Source organism: Oncorhynchus keta, chromosome 13 (genome assembly GCF_023373465.1).
Source record: "Oncorhynchus keta strain PuntledgeMale-10-30-2019 chromosome 13, Oket_V2, whole genome shotgun sequence".
Classification (NCBI taxonomy): Eukaryota; Metazoa; Chordata; class Actinopteri; order Salmoniformes; family Salmonidae; genus Oncorhynchus; species Oncorhynchus keta.
This window is the reverse complement of record NC_068433.1, coordinates 30,767,210-30,789,598: the sequence shown is the minus strand read 5'-3', so window position 1 is coordinate 30,789,598 and position 22,389 is coordinate 30,767,210. Positions and strand designations below refer to the sequence as shown.

The 22,389-nt window shown below is 46.4% G+C and overlaps 1 protein-coding gene across 1 annotated transcript; it reads left to right on the top strand.

Moving 5' to 3' along the window:
- The first annotated feature begins 7,130 nt into the window (after positions 1–7,130).
- Positions 7,131–12,945, top strand: LOC118392648 (cerebellin-1-like). Its single transcript, XM_035784690.2, has 4 exons — positions 7,131–7,273; positions 8,095–8,837; positions 9,039–9,158; positions 12,422–12,945. The coding sequence occupies exons 2-4, from the start codon at positions 8,520–8,522 to the stop codon at positions 12,617–12,619; spliced, it is 636 nt and encodes a 211-aa protein (XP_035640583.1). The 5' UTR covers positions 7,131–7,273; positions 8,095–8,519; the 3' UTR covers positions 12,620–12,945.
- The last annotated feature ends 9,444 nt before the right edge of the window (positions 12,946–22,389 follow it).

Here is a 22,389-nt window from a genome sequence, read left to right as displayed (position 1 = left end):
TTTAAAGTTGTACATTTTAAGTTATTTCTGTTGGAGTTTACATGATAGGGAATAGGCTCTTGCCTGGTCCTCCATATGACATCACACCCCAGAAAAATATTTTTCAACATCGGAATTCTGATCGATTTTATGTAATAACTCAACTCAAATAAGGTAGAACTTTGCATAGGTACTTTGATGTGTATGCTAATGCAAATGCATATGTTACATGTGGTTAAGTTTATACTACCTACCCTTTAATGCTTCAGCTAGTTGTAAAGTAGTCTAGTTGTAAATCTCATGCAAACAAAGAAACAGGTTCAGGTTTATTTAACATAATTGCACATGTGCAAAACACACATAAAAGGTGATGTAACAGAGTGAAGGTTCTTCTTTCGATCCCTGATTCCTGTAACAAGTTCCAGTGCTGTATCTGCCTAGACATCTTCACTAACCCTTTCTCTATACCCGGTTGCCACAACTTCTGCCTAGCCTGTGTCAAAGGCTACTGGGACACCAGCGACCGCTTTGAGTGCCCCCTCTGTAAGGAGTGCTACCGCCGCCGACTCGAGTTATGCATCAACTGTGCTTTAAAGGACTTCACAGAGCACTGTAAGGGATCGCTGAAGGTGATAAATGGCATGTATTGTGTTTATACAGTCGAAGTTGGAAGTTTACATATACCTTGGCCAAGTACATTTAAACTCAATTTTCACAATTCCTGACATTTAATCATCATAAAAATGTCCTGTCTTAGGTCAGTTAGGATCACCACTTTATTTTAAGAATGTGAAATGCCAGAATAATAGTAGAGAGAATGATATATTTCAGCTTTTATTTCTTTCATCACATTCCAGGTGGGTCAGAAGTCTACATAGACTCAATTACAATTTGGAAGCATTGCCTTTAAATTGTTTAACTTGGATCAAATGTTTCGGGTAGCCTTCCACAAGCTTTCCACAATAAGTTGGGTGAATTTTGGCCCATTCCTCCTGACAAAGCTGATGTAACTGAGTCAGGTTTGTAGGCCTCCTTGCTCGCACACACATTTTCAGTTCTGCCCACTAATGTTCTATAGGATTGAGGTCAGGGCTTTGTGATGGCCACTCCAACACCTTGACATTAAGTAATTTTGCCACAACTTTGGAAGTACGTTTGGGGTCATTGTACATTTGGAAGACCCATTTGCAACCAAGCTTTAACTTCCTGACTGATGACTTGAGATGTTTCTTCAATATATTCACATAATTTTCCAACCTCATGATGCCATCTATTTTGTGAAGTGCACCAGTCCCTTCTGCAGTAAAGCACCCCCACAACATGATGCTGCCACCCCCATGCTTCCTGGTTGGGATGGTGTTATTCGGCTTACAAGCCTCCCCCTAACTACTTCAAACATAACGATGTTCATTATGGCCAAACAGTTCTATTTATGTTTCATCAGAGCAGAGGATATTTCTCCAAAAAGTATTTGTCCCCATGTGTAGTTGCAAACCCTTGTCTGGCTTTGTTTTGGTGGTTTTGGACTAGTGGCTTCTTCCTTGCTTAGCGGCCTTTCAGGTTATGTCAATATCGGATTCGTTTTACTGTGAATATAGATACTTTTGTACCGGTTTCCTCCAGCATCTTCACACGGTCCTTTGCTGTTGTTCTGGGATTGATTTGCACTTTTCGCACCAAAGTACGTTCATCTCTAGGAGACAGAATGTGTCTCCTTCCTGAGCAGTATGACGGCTGCGTGGTCCCATTGTGTTTATACTTGCGTAGTATTGTTTGTACAGATGAACATGGTACCTTCAGGTGTTTGGAAATTGCTCCCAAGGATGTACTTGTGGAGGCCTACAATTCTTTTGGCTGATTTCTTTTCATTTTCCCATGATGTCAAGCAAAGTACTACTTCCGGCGCCGACAGAGATGGCCGCCTCGCTTCGCGTTCCTAGGAAACTATGCAGTTTTTTGTTTTTTTACGTGTTATTTCTTACATTAGTACCCCAGGTCATCTTAGGTTTCATTACATACGGTCGAGAAGAACTACTGAATATAAGATCAGCGTCAACTCACCATCAGTACGACCAAGAATATGTTTTTCGCGACGCGGATCCTGTGTTCTGCCTTACAAACAGGTCAACGGAATGGATCGCATGCAGCGACCCCCCAAAAAAACGACTTCGTAAAAGAGGGAAACGTAGCGATTTTCTGGTCAGACTCAGGACACGGGCACATCGCGCACCATTACCTAGCATTCTTCTTGCCAATGTCCAGTCTCTTGACAACAAGGTTGATGAAATCCGAGCATGGGTAGCATTCCAGAGGGACATCAGAGACTGCAACGTCCTCTGCTTCACCGAAACATGGCTCACTGGGAAGACGCTATCCGGGGCGGTGCAGCCAATGGGTTTCTCCACACATCGCGCCGACAGAAACAAACATCTTTCTGGTAAGAAGAGTGGCGGGGGCGTATGCCTCATGACTAACGAGACATGGTGTGATGAAAGAAACATACAGGAACTCAAATCCTTCTGTTCACCTGATTTAGAATTCCTCACAATCAAATGTAGACCGCATTATCTACCAAGAGAATTCTCTTCGATTATAATCACAGCCGTATATATCCCCCCCAAGCAGACACATCGATGGCTCTGAACAAACTTTATTTAACTCTTTGCAAACTGGAAACCATTTATTCGGAGGCTGCATTCATTGTAGCTGGGGATTTTAACAAAGCTAATCTGAAAACAAGACTCCCTAAATTTTATCAGCATATCGATTGTGCAACCAGGGGTGGTAAAACCTTGAATCATTGTTACTCTAACTTCCGTGATGCATATGAGGCCCTGCCCCGCCCCCCTTTTGGAAAAGCTGACCACGACTCCATTTTGTTGCTCCCTGCCTACAGACAGAAACTTAAAAAAGAGGCTCCCACGCTGAGGTCTGTCCAACGTTGGTCCGACCAAGCTGACTCCACACTCCAAGACTGCTTCCATCACGTGGACTGGGACATGTTTCGTATTGCGTCAGATAAAAATATTGACGAATACGCTGATTCGGTGTGCGAGTTCATTAGAACGTGCGTTGAAGATGTCGTTCCCATATAGCAACGATAAAAACATTCCCTAACCAGAAACCGTGGATTGATGGCAGCATTCGTGTGAAACTGAAAGCGCGAACCACTGCTTTTAATCAGGGCAAGGTGTCTGGTAACATGACCGAATATAAACAATGCAGCTATTCCCTCCGCAAGGCTATTAAACAAGCTAAGCGTCAGTACAGAGACAAAGTAGAATCTCAATTCAACGGCTCAGACACAAGAGGCATGTGGCAGGGTCTACAGTCAATCACGGACTACAAGAAGAAACCCAGCCCAGTCACGGACCAGGATGTCTTGCTCCCAGGCAGACTAAATAACTTTTTGCCCGCTTTGAGGACAATACAGTGCCACTGACACGGCCTGCAACGAAAACATGCAGTCTCTCCTTCACTGCAGCCGAGGTGAGTAAGACATTTAAACGTGTTAGCCCTCGCAAGGCTGCAGGCCCAGACGGCATCCCCAGCCGTGCCCTCAGAGCATGCGCAGACCAGCTGGCTGGTGTGTTTACGGACATATTCAATCAATCCCTATACCAGTCTGCTGTTCCCACATGCTTCAAGAGGGCCACCATTGTTCCTGTTCCCAAGAAAGCTAAGGTAACTGAGCTAAACGACTACCGCCCCGTAGCACTCACTTCCGTCATCATGAAGTGCTTTGAGAGACTAGTCAAGGACCATATCACCTCCACCCTACCTGACACCCTAGACCCACTCCAATTTGCTTACTGCCCAAATAGGTCCACAGACGACGCAATCTCAGCCACACTGCACACTGCCCTAACCCACATGGACAAGAGGAATACCTACGTGAGAATGCTGTTCATCGACTACAGCTCGTCATTCAACACCATAGTACCCTCCAAGCTCGTCATCAAGCTCGAGACCCTGGGTCTCGACCCCGCCCTGTGCAACTGGGTACTGGACTTCCTGACGGGCCGCCCCCAGGTGGTGAGGGTAGGCAACAACATCTCCTCCCCGCTGATCCTCAACACGGGGGCCCCACAAGGGTGCATTCTGAGCCCTCTCCTGTACTCCCTGTTTACCCACAACTGCGTGGCCACGCACGCCTCCAACTCAATCATCAAGTTTGCGGACGACACAACAGTGGTAGGCTTGATTACCAACAACGACGAGACGGCCTACAGAGAGGAGGTGAGGGCCCTCGGAGTGTGGTGTCAGGAAAATAACTCACACTCAACGTCAACAAAACTAAGGAGATGATTGTGGACTTCAGGAAACAGCAGAGGGAACACCCCTATCCACATCGATGGAACAGTAGTGGAGAGGGTAGCAAGTGTTAAGTTCCTCGGCATACACATCACAGACAAACTGAATTGGTCCACTCACACTGACAGCGTCGTGAAGAAGGCGCAGCAGCGCCTCTTCAACCTCAGGAGGCTGAAGAAATTCGGCTTGTCACCAAAAGCACTCACAAACTTCTACAGATGCACAATCGAGAGCATCCTGGCGGGCTGTATCACCGCCTGGTACGGCAACTGCTCCGCCCTCAACCGTAAGGCTCTCCAGAGGTAGTGAGGTCTGCACAACGCATCACCGGGGGCAAACTACCTGCCCTCCAGGACACCTACACCACCCGATGTTACAGGAAGGCCATAAAGATCATCAAGGACATCAACCACCCGAACCACTGCCTGTTCACCCCGCTATCATCCAGAAGGCGAGGTCAGTACAGGTGCATCAAAGCTGGGACCGAGAGACTGAAAAACAGCTTCTATCTCAAGGCCATCAGACTGTTAAACAGCCACCACTAACATTGAGTGGCTGCTGCCAACACACTGTCATTGACACTGACCCAACTCCAGCCACTTTAATAATGGGAATTGATGGGAAATGATGTAAATATATCACTAGCCACTTTAAACAATGCTACCTTATATAATGTTACTTACCCTACATTATTCATCTCATAGTACTCTATATCATTGACTGCATCCTTATGTAATACATGTATCACTAGCCACGTTAACTATGCCACTTTGTTTACTTTGTCTACATACTCATCTCATATGTATATACTGTACTCGATACCATCTACTGTATGCTGCCCTGTACCATCACTCATTCATATATCCTTATGTACATATTCTTTATCCCCTTACACTGTGTATAAGACAGTAGTTTTGGAATTGTTAGTTAGATTACTTGTTGGTTATCACTGCATTGTCGGAACTAGAAGCACAAGCAGTTCGCTACACTCGCATTAACATCTGCTAACCATGTGTATGTGACAAATACATTTTGATTTGATTTGATTTGATTTGAAAGAGGCAGTGAGTTTGAAGGTAGGCCTACAGTTTCCAGGTTGTCTTCAGAGACTTATGAGAAAGACTGAAGGAGATTTGCTGAGGATGGTTCAGGACATACTGAGTAAGATGGATGAGATCAAACACTCAGTGGAGATCAGCAGAGTGAGTTCTCATGATAAGCATCCTGAATGTTATGGAGTACCCAAGGGCTCAACTCTGGGTCCATTAAAGTTGTATTAATTCAATCTGGTTTGATAAATAATATTTATTAAATATACAGTACCGTAAGCTCAGTAGAGTGAGTTCTTATGATAAGCATCCTGACTGTTATTGTTTTCATCTATGTGGGGTACCCCAGGGCTCAACTCTGAGTCCTCTGCAGTTGTATTAATTTAATGTGGTTTGATGAATATGCAGGACTTCAGCAAGAACACTTGTTCAAAACCCTTGTCTTTAATATTGCATTATTTTCTATTTTCTTTTGTCTTGTGCTGAAAAAGAGATAAGCCAGGCTTGAGAGAAGCCAGGCTGAGCTCATCAAGGTGATTGAGGAGAAGCAGAAAGCAGCAGAGAGGTGGGCTGTGGGGCTAATCAAAGAGCTGGATCAGGAAATCACTGAGGTAAAAAACAAAAGCACAGCTGGAGCAGCTCTCACACTGAGGACCAACAACACTTCATACAGGTCAGTGTCTCTTTTATCTCAATACTGATACATTGATATAACATGTTATGTAAACTGACTTTGCTTTTCTAAATTTCCCTAGATCGGATAAATACAATTATGTTAATAAATTGAATTGAAATGAACTGAACTTAAATGGATCGTTCCCCAAAATTACAAAATGACATACTGGTTTTCTTAGACAAGGTATGACAGTAATCCATGCTTTGGTTAAGTTTACTTGGCACTGTTTCCATGGTTTACGCCTGTGCCGGGCCATCCATCCCTGTGCCAGGCCACCTGGTTTACGCCTGTGCCGGGCCACCTGAGAGACAAGCCCAAGAAGGTGGGGGTGTTTCTGGATTATGAGGAGGGATTGATCTCCTTTTATAATGTGGAAAATAAGGCCCATATTTATAGTTATAGTTGGTGTGTCTTCACCGAGACCCTGTATCAGTACTTTAGCCCGTCTCCATGGAGGAGGAAAGAACACAACCCTGTTTGGTGGAAAGGGCTTATACAGTTGTTAGGTCTATAGACCCACCCGTGGTCCTGTCTATAGCTGTGAGGAGCCGTCAATCATCCGTTCGATCACATCACGTTGTTCTGAGACTGTTGTCTGACTGGAGATCGTCTCTAAATTCTGGCCAGAAATAGAAATAACTAACTCTACTGATGGACGGATAAAAAGTAACGTGTAAGCACGTAAGGTCAAATGACTGATATAGATATTCTTATTCTACTGTGAGAAGTCTATATTCAATTCTAACATTTTTCTAAATCTAAGTGTCTAAATGCGCAACAAGTGTAAGCAAAAATCACCTTTTATCAGTAGCTCAATGGCATTAAAGGGAGTGGGAAAGGATAGAGAATGGAAAGAGGATCTGAGATGATGGAGAGAAGAGGGAGGAGTGTGGAACAGGTAGGTGTTTGTGGGGGAGAGAAAACAGACGATTTATGATGGTTGTGATATGATGAAACGTCTGTTTGAACACAGGGGTTCCCTGACAGAGAGAGAGAGGGGAGGAGAGAGGGTGGGATGAGATCGAGGAAGGAGAGAAAGGGAAGAGAGGGGGGAGAGGTGTGAGAGTGGGTGAGTGAGTGTGTGAGAGAGAGGTGGGGAGGGGGAGAGAAAGTGTGAGTGAGAGAAAAGGAAAGGGAGAGAGAGAGGGAGAGGGAGTCGGTGAAAAGAGAGAGAAAAGAGACAGAGAAAGGGGAATCTGCCTCTTGGGACAGAGTAACTTCCACGTCGATACAGGAAATATACTCATCGTAAAAGGTAAGATTTAATATTTAGGGTTTTTTCACTGTTGTAATTATTTATTATTATTTGTCCTGCTATACACAAAAAAAACACATTTTCCATGGTAATGTGAGATGTTTTTTTGAAAATGGTTCAATATTGTTGTCATGACATTATTTCTGTCACTTTACTACTCTTTCGTTTATGTTTTCTGTAATAATCTTTGTCAATAAAGAGAACATTTTCCACATGGGGCAAATATAGACAGACGTCTTATGTAAAACTGCTCATTTTGAACTGTGTGTCCTTCACCATCCAATGAGCTTGAAGGAATTTAGACTATGGGGAACAATGGGGAAATGTACAGTTCCTATGTGCATTTTTGTATATGTATAAATATATTGAATTGCAAATACATGGGCGATTACGCATGCGTGCGTCTATGTGTGTGTGTGTGCATGCATGTGTGTGTGTAAAGGAATGTGAGGAGAGTGTGTCCTACAGATGGTAGCTCAGAAGTGATGATGCAGGCCTCTCCTCCTCCCTCCCCTCCCCCTCTCCTGCCCTCCTCCTGTGTCCAGCTGGCTTCTATAGCCTCAGCCCCCTCCCTCAGCCTCCCTCTTTAAGCCAATCCATTAAACTATCCCTTATTCTACCTCCTCCTCCTTTCCTTCTCATCCCTCAATTCCTTCTCCATCTACACCACCCAAAAATCGTTTACATTTGAGCACTACATTCACTTTAGGCCTGCTTCAAGAGTTTGTCTGTATATTTTAATGCTGGAAACTATGATTCTAAGACTTTAGACTGTCTTCCTCAGTGAATCAATTTCTGTTCTGAATCTTTATCTTTGGCAGAGTCAAGGTCCAACTCCACTGAGACTTGTATTACAAATCTTCTAAAACAGGTCGGTATAACCTGGACAAACTTGGCCGTACCTGCAGGAGGTTTGGGTCGTGGCCCAAAGGTGGGTTTCAAAGTGATCGGGCATACACCATCCACCATTCAGATTCAGTGGGTTTGGATCAATTGACCATCTGGGATTCAACCTTTCAGAGCCAACTGAAGATTCCCGGAAGGATTTAAACTGTGGTCTAGCTGATTACCGTGTGGTTTAGACAAGACTGAAGAGACAGACATTGGTTTACTGAAATTTGTCTAGTATTCACAAAAGATTGTTTCTTTCTTCTGAAACTGTGTGGGAAACTGACATTTCCAACTGTGTAAAAAAAAAAAACAACATCCAAAGAACACCCAAGACCTTACAACCATTTGAGACAATATGCACCGCCTTCCTCTTCCTTGTTCATCTTTGCCCCACCTCATAATAACACTTAACTACGCCCTTTTCCTTGGACTTGTTTTAATCCTCCAATGGGGTCCCCTGGGGGCCAGAGCTCAGAATGACACTGAGCCAATCGTGTTGGAGGGGAAGTGTCTGGTGGTTTGTGACTCCACCCCCTCGTCGGAACCGTCGGGTAACGCGTTGGGGATGTCGGTGCGGTCAGGGGCCGGTCGAGTGGCGTTCTCTGCTGTCCGGAACACTAACCACGAACCCTCTGAGATGAGCAACCGTACCATGACCATCTACTTTGACCAGGTTAGTGAGACCATACCATGACCATCCAATAGACTGAATAACTGTGATCAACTTTTACATGATAAAAAAGTCAACTTTTGTCAACTTTTATCAACTTGTTTCTCTCCCTCTCCGTCTCTCCCCCTCTCTTTCTCCCTCTCGGACCTCCACCTCTATCCCTCTCTCTCTCCCCCCACCTCTCTCTCTCCGTCTCTTTCTCAGATCCTGGTGAATGTGGGCAGCCATTTTGACCCAGCACGCAGCATCTTTGTGGCTCCCAGAAAAGGAGTCTTCAGTTTCTGCTTCCATGTGGTCAAAGTATACAATCGACAGACAATACAGGTAGGGGTTACACACGAAAACACAAATAATATATTCGCAAATTGATGTATATTTTCTCTCTCTCCCTTCCAGTGGAGGCTCATCAGAGGAGGAAGGGGAGTACTTTCATAAAAATAAAAATAAAAATAGTATAACATTCAAAAGATAGATAATAATAATAAATATATTCACGTCACCAAATTATTGATTAAAACACACTGTTTTATAATGAAGGTCTACTGTAGCCTCAACAGCACTCTCTGGGGAAGCACCATGGTGTAGCCAGAGGACAGCTATTTTCTGTCCTCCTCTGGGTACATTAACTTCAATACAAAACCTAGGAGGCTCATGGTTTTCAGTTTTTACCCCCTTTCTTAGACATACACAGTAATTATGATGGTTGAGAGCTCTTGTAGCATAAACTGACATTGTCCACTCAATCAAAGGGTCAGAGAATTAATCTAGTACTGAAAGCATAAGCTACAGCTAGCTAGTGATGCAGTGCATAAAATGTGGTAAGTAGTTGACTCAAAGAGAGAGAAAGACAATAGTTGAACAGTTTTGAACAAATTAATGAAAAATTAAGGAGAAGCAGCACGTTCACTTACTTAGCTAGCTAATACAGCTAGTTAATTTAGCCTACTCAAACACCTGGCTCAAAGATAGAGGAATGCTATTTATGTTAGGGAGCTGGCTAAGGCTATCCAACACTGGAACTTTTCCAAGTCAAGGTAAGCTTTCGGTTTTGTTCATCTATTGCCACAGATTTGTTGGGTTTACCTGCACGTTAGTTCTAGTAGCTATGTTGACTATGATGTTAGCTAATATGGTGACATTGACAACGATGTAGGCTGTGTGCAGCAGTTAGCGGTTATGCTATGAAAGTTATTTTTGCCTGGCCACAGACAGCTGTTGTGTGGTGCACAGAAGTCCACTAGCGAAGGGAAAAGATGAGAGGAGGAGAGTGCATAGATGCAAGAAATAATTATACAATGAGCAAAGTGATGATGCTGTTTGTATGTGGGTGCTATAAAAGTGATCGGTGTGTGCGGGTGATCAGGGGTGTATTCATTCTGCCGATTATGTTTTTAAAAGAAAATTCTAAAATGGAAGCAAATGGAGCAAAACAGGGATAAACCTACCTGAAACTATTGTTTGCAATTGTTTGGAATAATGATTACACCCTATATCCGCTGGATGCAATGTGCAATGCTGTATTGAATGTGTCATTATTCTAAAACATGCATTGTGTTTGCAACTAGGCACTAAAGCAATACTACAAAAAGATTTGTATGTTTGGGGCAAATCCAATACAACACATTACTGAGTACCACTCAACATAGTTTCAAGCATGGTGGTGGCTGCATCTTGCTATAGGTATGCTTGTTATCGTTAAGGACTGGGGAGTTTTTCAGGATAAGAAACAGAATGGAGTTAAGCACAGGCAAAATCCTAGACGAAAACCTGGTTCAGTCTGTATTTCACCAGACACTGGGAGATGAAATCACCTTTCAGTGGTGCAATAATCCAAGATGACAGTAAATGTTCCTTAGTGGCCGAGTTACAGTTTTGACTGAAATCGATTTGAAAAACTATGAAAAGACCTGAAAATGGTTGTACGGCATTGATCAACATCCAAATGTTGCACAATCATGGTGTGTAAAGCTCGTAGAGACTTACCCAGAGAGACTCACAGCTGTAATCGCTGCCGAAGGTGATTCCACAGAGTATTGACTCAGGGGTGCGAATTATTTATGAATTTAATTTTCTATAAATTTGCAAACACTTCTAAAAACAAGTTTTCATTTTCAATATGGGTAGATGGGTGAGAAATAAAAATCAATTGAATCCATTTTAAATTCAGGCTGTAACACAACAAAATGTGGAATTAGTCCAGATGTATGAATACTTTCTGAAGGCACTGTGTGTTCGTAGGCTACGTTGTAGCAACCTCGTGATGGCTATGGGAAAAAATGTAAGTATCATGTAGTAGCCTAAACCTACCAATGTTACATTGAGCTGGGTGAATGGAATATGAATGACTGTCATCCAATATGCTGTAATACAAAAAGGGCCATGCTCATAAAAAATTTAAAAATCATCATCCCTAAACTTAAACGACACCGACTGCCACTTCTTCCTTCCTATCTCTCTCTCTCTCTCTCTCTCTCTCTCTCTCTCTCTCTCACTCCCTTACAGACAAAGCGATTTGCTTTCACCGGTGACCAGGACATAAAGCCTTGTTCACACTGCAGGCCTTAATGCTCAAATCAGTTATGGTTTTCAAATCTGTTTTGAAATACTGACTGTCCAAACAGCAAGTTACAAGTGACCAAATTGGAGTTGTGTGTGTTCAGACAGCAGTAATATGCTGACATGGCTATGCTAGTAAAAAGGAGTGTGTGTGCAGTGTTTTAGGCTGATTGCTGATGGTGCTCGTGCTTCCTATAACTCAAAAGTTATTTTGATTGTATTTTTTATTTAACCTTTATTTAACTAGGCAAGTTAGTTAAGAACAAATTCTTATTTACAATGACAGCCTACTTTTAAACCCCACCAGCCAAACCCTCCCAAACCCGGGCGATGCTGGGCCAATTGTGCGCCGCCCTATGGGACTCCCGATCACAGCCGGTTATGATACAGCCCAGGATCAAACCCGGGTCTGTAGTGACGCCTCTAGCACTGAAATGCGTTGCCTTAGACTGCTGTGCCACTCGGGAGGCCAATGTAGCAAGCTAAGGTGACAACAATGCCTGCCATGGAAGTTTCCCAGTTGCTTTGAATGTTCAAAATCATAGTGTAAGAGCACTTTTAAAGCCTCACTGGATAAGATGATTCATCTTTCAAAACAAGTACTTTTTGGCAAGCCACAGCAGTCAACTAGTTAGCTAGGTAGCTGTTTAGCTTTCTAGCACATTCACTAATTTGTTTGTAAATAATTAACAAGCTAGTTAGCTACGACATGTTCTTGTCAAACTGTCAACAGAGTAGCTAGCAAGCAAGAAAATATGCCAAATAAGAGTTTAAAAAAACACTTGAGGGCAAATAAATCAGATTTGTCACATGGCCAGGAATCAGATTTGTATCGGACACCTACGAAGGTGGTTTGAAATGTGGCTTTAAATATCTGATTCCATGTGCGTTTTGGCTCTTCAGACCGCAGGAAAAGGATTCAAATGTAAAATAATAGGATATGAGTCACTTCAAACTGCCAATGTGAACAACGCTTTACTCTCTCTCTCCCCCTCCCTCCCACCCCCTATGCCTCTATCCCTCTCTCTCAGGTGAGTCTGGTATTGAACGGACACCCGGTGATTTCAGCATTCGCTGGGGACCAGGACGTGACCAGGGAAGCAGCCACCAATGCTGGGTTGGTTACCATGGAGAGAGGAGACAAGGCTTATCTCAAACTGGAGAGAGGGAACCTGATGGGGGGATGGAAATACTCCACCTTCTCTGGGTTTCTGGTGTTTCCTTTGTAGAGAGGGAAAGATTGGAGGGTGAGAAAAATAGAGAGGGTCAGGGGAACGGCAAAGCAAGATGACACAGGGTAGACATCAAGTAAGGACACAGCTAGGGTTAGGAGGACGAGTGTGTATGTATGAGAGCTACAATGAGTTTACAACTCGCTTTGTATCTGAAAATCCTGAATGCTACGATTTTTGAATGCACTTTTAAATACACTGCTCCATTATTTAAATGATACTGTAGTGTGTACAGTTTATGCTTGAGTATTCATGTAATATGTGTTGGCTTTTGTTGTCTGCATGCAAATAATTGTACGTGCTAATAAAAAGGTTTGGTCATACAGTAAATACGGGATTTTCTTCAAGGTGACTATCACTAGCTGAAACAATTGCTCCTCCTTTTCTCCATTAGGAAGAAAATCTGACCCTGAATCAGTGATTAGGGGAAACTTTCATTTTCTCCCAGCGGTGCATCTGTTAGTCCTGTAAATAGCGCAGCCACCTTCAACGCCCCGAGAGGAGGATTCTGGGTAAGGGCTCATGCGGCTCGTCCTGGTGGATCCGGTGACAGATGGGAGTTTTGGCGAGGACTGTGTGTGTGTGTGTGTGTGTTGCCAGGAACCTGTGGGGTTCACACCGTACACTGTCACAACCAATTTGTTTCACTGCTCGAATACACAGCGGAGGAATGTTATAAGCACATAGGAGTGCTTTGTTCATTCTTCATAGACGTGTGTGTGTGTTACCACATAGGAGGGTGTAGCAGAGGCATGTGTTAGCACATATAGGAGTGAGTGATTATGGAATTGTGTTACTATCAAGCTTAATATATACAGATACACTTCCCTATGTTACTGTTGGTACTATATGTACAGTGGGGAGAACAAGTATTTGATACATTGCCGATTTGTGAAAATCACATTGTATGATTTTGAAGTAATTAATTTGCATTTTATTGCATGGCATAAGTATTTGATACATCAGAAAAGCAGAACTTAATATTTGGTACAGAAACCTTTGTTTGCAATTACAGAAATCATATGTTTCCTGTAGTTCTTGACCAGGTTTGCACACACTGCAGCAGGGATTTTGTCCCACTCCTCCATACAGACCTTCTCCAGATCCTTCAGCTTTCGGGGTTTTTGCTGGACAATATGGACTTTCAGCTCCCTCCAAAGATTTTCTATTGGGTTCAGGTCTGGAGACTGGCTAGGCCACTCCAGGACCTTGAGATGCTTCTTACGGAGCCACTCCTTAGTTGCCCTGGCTGTGTGTTTCGGGTCATTGTCATGCTGGAAGACCCAGCCGCGACCCATCTTCAATGCTCTTACTGAGGGAAGGAGGTTGTTGGCCAAGCTCTCGCGATATATGGCCACATCCATCCTCCCCTCAATACGGTGCAGTCGTTCTGTCTCCTTTGCAGAAAAGCATCCCCAAAGAATGATGTTTCCACCCCCCATGCTTCAGGGTTGGGATGGTGTTCTTGGGGTTGTACTCATCCTTCTTCTTCCTCCAAACACGGCGAGTGGAGTTTAGACCAAAAAGCTCTATTTTTGTCACATCAGACCACATGACCTTCTCCCATTCCTCCCCTGGATCATCCAGATGGTCATTGGCAAACATCAGATGGGCCTGGACATGCGCTGGCTTGAGCAGGGGTACCTTGCGTGCACTGCAGGATTTTAATCCATGACGGCGTAGTGTGTTACTAATGGTTTTCTTTGAGACTGTGGTCCCAGCTCTCTTCAGGTGTCTTTTATACAGGTAACGAGTTCAAACAGGTGCAGTTAATACAGGTAATGAGTGGAGAACAGGAGGGCTTCTTAAAGAAAAACTAACAGATCTGTGAGAGGCGGAATTCTTACTGGTTGGTAGGTGATCAAATACTTGTGTCATGCAATAAAATGCAAATGAATTACTTTGTAACGCTTCAGGTGTCGTAGGTGTGTGGAGTCAAACGCAGGAGACAGTGAGTGCAAAGCTGTGCGTCTTTAATAGCACCAACGCACCACAGGGTGCTCACAATAGTAACGGCCCCAAACACAGGGAATGAGAATGTACAACGGAAAAGTAACGACCAGGCACTAAACACGTACCTCTACAACAGAGCCGAAGGTTACACTGAAATAATCCCGCACAACAACCAGGCGGGCCGGCTGTCTAATAAAGACAAACTAATTAACTAATTACACATGAACAGGTGCTACCACTAAACATACAAGGAGGGAGAGGAAAAACAATCAGTGGCAGCTAATAGGCCGGTGATGACGACCGCCGAGCGCCACCCGCCCGGGAAGGGGAAACACCTCGGTCGGACTCGTGACAGTACCCCCTCCTGACGCGCGGCTCCCGCAGCGCGCCGACACCGGCCTCGAGGTCGCCCCGGAGGACGAGGTGCAGGGCGATCCGGATGGAGGCGATGGAAATCCCTCAACATGGATGGATCCAAGATGTCCCTCACCGGTACCCAGCACCTCTCCTCCGGACCGTACCCTCCCAGTCCACGAGGTACTGCAGGCCCTCACCCGGCGTCTTGAGTCCAGAATGGCCCGGATCGTACGCCGGGGTCCCCTCGATGTCCAGAGGGGGGAGGGACCTCCGGTACCTCACTGTCCTGCAGGGGACCAGCTACCACCGGCCTGAGGAGAGACACATGAAACGAGGGGTTAATACGATAATAGGAAGGGAGTTGTAATCGATAACACACCTCGTTTATTCTCCACTTTAAAGGGCCCTACACACTGCGGACCCAGCTTCCGGCAGGGCAAGCGGAGAGGTAGGTTTCGGGTCGAGAGCCAGACCCTGTCCCCCGGTACAAACACGGGGGCCTCACTGCGGTGGCGGTCAGCACTCCTCTTCTGCCGTCCACTCGCTTGTCGTAGAGATTCCTGGACGGCCCTCCAGGTCTCCTTGGAGCGCTGTACCCATTCCTCCACCGCAGGAGCCTCGGTCTGGCTCCGATGCCATGGTGCCAGGACCGGCTGGTATCCCAACACACACTGAAAAGGGGACACGTTAGTAGAGGAGTGGCGTAGTGAGTTCTGAGCCATTTCAGCCCAGGGAATGTATCGTGCCCACTCCCCTGGCCGATCCTGGCAATACGACCGCAGAAACCTACCCACCTCCTGGTTCATTCTCTCCACCTGCCCATTACTCTCGGGTGATAACCGGAGGTCAGGCTGACAGAGACCCCCAAGCGTTCCATGAACGCTCTCCATACCCGAGACGTGAATTGGGGGCCCCGATCAGAAACGATGTCCTCCGGCACCCCGTAGTGCCGAAAGACATGGGTAAATAATGCCTCCGCAGTCTGCAGGGCTGTAGGGATACCGGGCAACGGGAGGAGACGGCAGGACTTAGAAAACCGATCCACAATCACTAGAACCGCGGTGTTCCCTGAGACGGCAGAAGATCGGTCAGGAAATCTATGGACAGATGTGACCATGGCCGCTGTGGAACGGGGAGGGGTTGTAGCTTCCCTCTAGGAAGGTGCCTAGGAGCCTTACTCTGAGCGCACACTGAGCAAGAGGAGACATAACCCTTAACGTCCTTAACCAACGTAGGCCACCAATACCTCCCCTGAAGGCTCCCCACTGTCCTCGTCACCCCAGGGTGACCCGAGGAGGGTAGGACGTGAGCCCACCGAATCAGCTTGCCCCGAACATCAAGCGGCACGTACCTTCGCCCCGCTGGACACTGAGGAGGCGCGGGTTCAGCCCGTAACGCCCGCTCGATGTCCGAGTCCACCTCCCATACCACTGGGGCTACCAGCTTAGAGGCGGGAAGGATGGGAGTAGGTTCGTTGGACCCATCCTCGGTGTCGTAAAGGCGGGACAGTGCGTCAGCCCTCACGTTCTGGGAGCCCGGTCTATAAGACAAAGTAAACCGGAACCGGGTGAAGAATATGGCCCACCTTGCCTGACGTGGGTTAAGTCTCCTTGCAGCCCGAATATACTCCAGATTCTGGTGGTCGGTCCAGATGAGCAAAGGGTGCTTAGCCCCCTCAAGCCAGTGTCTCCACACCTTCAGAGCTCTCACCACCGCTAGCAACTCCCGGTCCCCCACATCATAGTTACGCTCCGCTGGGCTGAGCTTCCTTGAGAAGAAAGCGCAGGGGCGGAGTTTTGGTGGCGTATCCGAGCGCTGTGATAGCACGGCACCCACCCCAGCCTCGGACGCGTCCACCTCCACTATGAATGCTAGAGAGGGATCCGGATGCGCCAACACGGGCGCATCAGTGAACAGCGCCTTCAACTTGTTGAATGCTCTGTCCGCCTGTGCTGACCACTGCAATCGCACCGGGCCCCCTCAGCAGTGAGGTAATGGGAGCCGCTATCTGGCCAAAACCCGGATAAACCTCCGGTAGTAGTTGGCAAAACCCAAAAACCGCTGCACTTCCTTTACCGTGGTTGGAGTCGGCCAATTACGCACGGCCCTAATGCGGTCACCCTCCATCACCACCCCGAGGTGGAAATGCGATATCCCAGAAAAGAGACGGCTCGTTTAGAGAACACGCATTTCTCAGCCTTGACGTATAGGTCATGCTCCAGCAGTCTACCAAGCACTTTGCGCACCAGAGACACATGCGCGGTGTGAGTGGCCGAGTAGATCAGAATGTCATCGATATAAACAACCACTCCCTGCCCGCACAGGTCCCTGAGAATCTCGTCCACAAAGGATTGGAAAACGGCTGGAGCATTCTTTAACCCATACGGCATGACGAGGTACTCATAGTGGCCGGATGTAGTACTAAATGCGGTTTTCCACTCGTCTCCCTTCCGAATACGCACCAGACTATACGCGCTCCTGAGATCCAGTTTTGTGAAGAACTGCGCTCCGTGGAACGATTCCACCGCCGTAGCGATGAGAGGTAGAGGGTAACTATACCCCACTGTGATGGCGTTTAGACCTCTATAATCGATACACGGACGCAAACCTCCCTCCTTTTTCCTCACAAAAAAGAAACTCGAGGAGACGGGTGAAATGGAGGGCCGAATGTACCCCTGTCCCAGCGACTCCGTGACATATGTCTCCATTGCCAACGTCTCCTCCTGGGACAGCGGGTACACGTGACTCTTGGGAAGCGCAGCGTCTACCTGGAGATCTATCGTACAATCCCTTCCCGGTCGATAAGGTGGTAATTTAGTCGCTTTCACTTTACTGAAAGCGATTGCCAAATCGGCATACTCGGGGGGAATGCACACCGTGGAACCCTGGTCTGGACTCTCCACCGACGTGGCACCGATGGAAACTCCCAAACACCTTCCAGAACACTCCTCTGACCACCCCTGGAGAACCCCTGTCTCCACGAAATTTTAGGATTGTGCCGGGCCAGCCAGGGAGTCCCCAGCACCACTGGAAACGCAGGCGAATCAATAATAAAAACTGATACGCTCCCTATGATTCCCCTGCGTCACCATGTCCAGTGGGACCGTGGTCTCCCGACCATCCCTGACCCTAATGGCCGGCTATCTAGGGAGTGCACGGGGAAAGGAGAATCTATCGGCACCAGCGGAACCCCTAACTTAAGGGCGAGTCCGCGATCCATAAAGTTCCCAGCTGCGCCTGAATCGACTAGCGCCCTATGCTGGGAAGAGGGAAAAAAGTGAAGGAAAGAGATTAAGACAAACATATGGCCAACAAGGGATTCTGGGTGAGTCTGATGCTGACTCACCTGGGGTGACCGAGAAGCGTTCCACCTGCCATCTCTACTCCCAGACGGACCCCAGCACCGATCAGACGTGTGTCCTCTCCGACCACAGTTGGTGCAGGGAAGGCCTCCTCCTCCGGTACCCCTCGGCGCAGCCCCTCCCAACTCCATCGGAATGGGAGCGGAGGGGCTGGGTGGTGGAACGCACAGGACCCTCTCTGAACGCCCGCGGGCAGCCAGCAGATTGTCCAGTCGAATGGACATGTCAATCAGCTGATCCAGTGACAGAGTGGTGTCCCGACACGCTAACTCCCGGCGGACGTCCTCTCGGAGACTACACCTGTAGTGGTCCATAAGGGCCCTGTCGTTCCACCCAGATCCGGCTGCCAAGGTCCGGAACTCCAGCGCGTAATCCTGGGCGCTCCTCCTCTCCTGCCTGAGATGAAAAAGTCGTTCTCCCACCGCTCGGCCGTCTAGAGGGTGATCAAACACGGCACGGAAGCGGCAGGAAAACTCTGGGTAGTGCTCCGCGCTGAGTCTGGGCCATTCCAGACTGCGTTCGCCCACTCCAGAGCACGACCCGTGAGGCAGGAGATGAGGACACTCACCCTCTCCGCTCCTGAGGGAGTGGGTCTAACGGTGGCCAGGTATAGCTCCAGCTGAAGCAGAAACCCCTGGCAACCCACCGCCGCTCCATCATAAGCCCTCGGTAGCGTCAGACGGAGGGTGCTGGAGTCGAGTGATGGGGAGTCCGGAGCCGGGGGTGCCGAAGGTGGAGAGAGGAGACCACTCCTCTCCCATCGGTCCATTCTCTCCCTCACTTGATCCATCGCGGATCCGATCCGATGGAGAACGGTGGTGTGGTGGAGAACCCGTTCCTCCATCGATGGGAGAGGGTTGGCTGCTGCTCCTGCTGACTCCATTCAATTTGATTTAGGTGCGGGATTCTGTAACGCTTCAGGTGTCGTAGGTGTGTGGAGTCAAACGCAGGAGACAGTGAGTGCAAAGCTGTGCGTCTTTAATAGCACCAACGCACCACAGGGTGCTCACAATAGTAACGGCCCCAAACACAGGGAATGAGAATGTACAACGGAAAAGTAACGACCAGGCACTAAACACGTACCTCTACAACAGAGCCGAAGGTTACACTGAAATAATCCCGCACAACAACCAGGCGGGCCGGCTGTCTAATAAAGACAAACTAATTAACTAATTACACATGAACAGGTGCTACCACTAAACATACAAGGAGGGAGAGGAAAAACAATCAGTGGCAGCTAATAGGCCGGTGATGACGACCGCCGAGCGCCACCCGCCCGGGAAGGGGAAACACCCTCGGTCGGACTCGTGACATACTTAAAAATCATACAATGTGATTTTCTGGATTTACCTATGATAAGAATTACAGACCTCTACGTGCTTTGTAAGTTGGAAAACCTGCAAAATCGGCAGTGTATCAAATACTTGTTCTCCCAACTGTATGTATTTGGACAGTGATGCTAGAATGTTCAATTTGTCTCTATACTCCAGCATTTTGGATTTGATATCAAATGTTTCATATGAGGTGACAAAATGTACAAATGTCACCTTTTATTTGGTGGGTATTTTCATCCATATCTGATTTACTGTTCAATTGTTTTGACATAATAATACATTTTATTTGTATAGCACATTTCATTACAGAGTGATGTTAAAGCTCTACTTTATTTTATATACAGTACAATAAAAACAACATTAATTTGGAATCAAGGCAGGTAAAATAGCAATAGTGGGCTAGGTGCTAAATACATTTTTAGATAGGGAGTAAGACTATAAAAAAGGCTGTCTGTATAAGTAGGTTTTAAGGCCCGTTTCAAAAGTTCCGAGAGCAATCCATAGGCGAGGGACAAGGGAGCAGAAGGCTCTTCCCCCATAGTTCAGAGACGTGTCTTCAGGACATCTAGCGCATTACCATAGTCAATCCGAGAGAAGATGAAGGCGGGGGCTGAGTTTCTTAGTTTTTAAGATGGAAATTATGTTTTACATATTTGTTTTAGGTGGGTATCGAAGGACAGAGAAGGGTCAAACTTGACTCCTAGGTCAGAGATGACAGAGGACAGGTAGCTGGCCTGGCCGTTGATTGTAGGGCAGATGTTTCCACCACTGGTGACCTGCTTAGATGTCCCAATAAGTGTAGCCTCAGTCTTGCTACACTGATGTCCTCTGGGAAGCTGCTGAGTTTTTCTAGGGCAGAGATGTTGTCCGGTTTGGTGTTAATGTAGACCTGGGTATCGTCAGCATAGTAGTGGAAGTTGATGTTATAATCTCTGAGGATTTGGCCGAGGGGGAGCGTGTTCATAAAAAACAGGATATGCCCCAGCACTAACCCCTGTGGTATGCCGCATGGGACTGCAGACTCCTCTAATCTGAACTCCCCATTAGTTATGTATTGCTTCCTTTTAGAGAGGTAGGTGGAGAATCATTTCAGAGCTGTTCCAAAGACAGAAGTGTGCTCTGAGACGACCACAGGAGGATGATGTGGTCTACGGTGTCAAAAGCAGAACTGAGATCTAAGAGGAGGGCGAGGATGCTGGGAGATCCAGAATCAGCAGCCAGACTGGAAAACCTGGAACAACTGATTAAATGCCAGATGCAATTGAAGCTATTTTGCGACCACTTTCTCCAGTACATTTGATAGGAAGGGGAGGATGGAGATGGGCCTGTTAGTTGGATAGGATGTCCTGGTCAAGGTTGGGTTTCTTCAGTAAGAGGGTGACTGCAGCTGTTTTGAAGATCAATGGTACCTCTCTTGTCAGCAGGGACTTGCTGATCAGGGTGGTGACGAACATAAGCATGCTAGATGAGCAGGTTTGGAGTAGGGATGTGGTAAGTGGTGGCCTTCATTTTAGAGATTATTGACTGCTCAGCGGCAGATGTGACTTCTGTAAAGCTGCTTAAGGGAGGCGCAGTCTAGGTTTGAGGCTCAGGAGGTGGGGTGCAGGCAGTCTTAGAGGATGATGTTTGTCCTGATAGTGTCAATTTATGTCGTGAAGATATCTGAGACGCTATTGCACTGCAGGAGAGCATGAGTTTGCAGGGTTGAAAAGGTGGTCGATGGTAGAGAACAGGGTTCTGGGGTTAACTTTGTTATTGTCAATTGTGGCAGAGTAGAAGGCTGATCGTGCTGCTTTTAAGGCACGTGTGCTGGTGGTTTTATAGGCCAGTACGAGGCCGTCCTTTCTCCAATGTCTCTCAAGCTTACAGCCATGAGTCGTCCTTCTGCGCAGTTCATCAGTGAACCAAGGAGACGAGCGTTGGAATGTTACTTCACATGTTTTTCCAGGGGCAATGATGTTTAGGGTATTACTCCGAGTGCTGTTATACAGATTGACCATGTCATCGAGGGCCAGCTTACAGACGCAAATGTGGGCTTGATGTGTTCTAGAAAGAAGGACGGGTTAAATTTACTCAGGTTGAGGAATTGAATGGTCTTCTTTGGGCAGTAGAGAGGAGTTGGAGCAGTGCCCAGACAGCGTCACAGTCTTGTGGTCAGGCTGCACGCATTTTCAATGTATTTGTATCCAGGTGGAGCTGCTTCATGAAGATGGTAAAAGTCACCCTCTCTATGCCATGTTTCAGTGAGGCATATCATGTCAAAGTCACTGTCAGAGATAAACTCATACAGAAGAAGAGACTTGTTCGTTAAGGATTGTAGATTCTAGAGTGCAAAATGTGTGGAGGCACTGGTCGAAAATGAAATGAAAACAATTTATGAAGCTATTTATATATCTAGTCTCCCCATCTGAAGATGCCATACAGTCAGGTCCATAATTATTGACACTCTTGATAAAAATGAGAGAAAATACTGTCTAAAATAAATAATAACTTATATCGCATGCTCATTTTTATTTTAAATTATAGTATGTTATAGTAATACAATTGCTCAGAACAAAAAAATGTGTTTAACAAGTCATTTTTAAAAATCTAAAAAATATGTCAAAATGATTGCCACCCCTGTTTTCAGTACTCCAGCACCCTACCCTTGCAAGAATAACGACACTGAGCTGTTTTCTAAAATGTTTTATGAGATTGGAGAACACGTTGGGAGGGATCTTAGACCATTTCCCCATATGGAATTTTTAAAGATAATTGATAT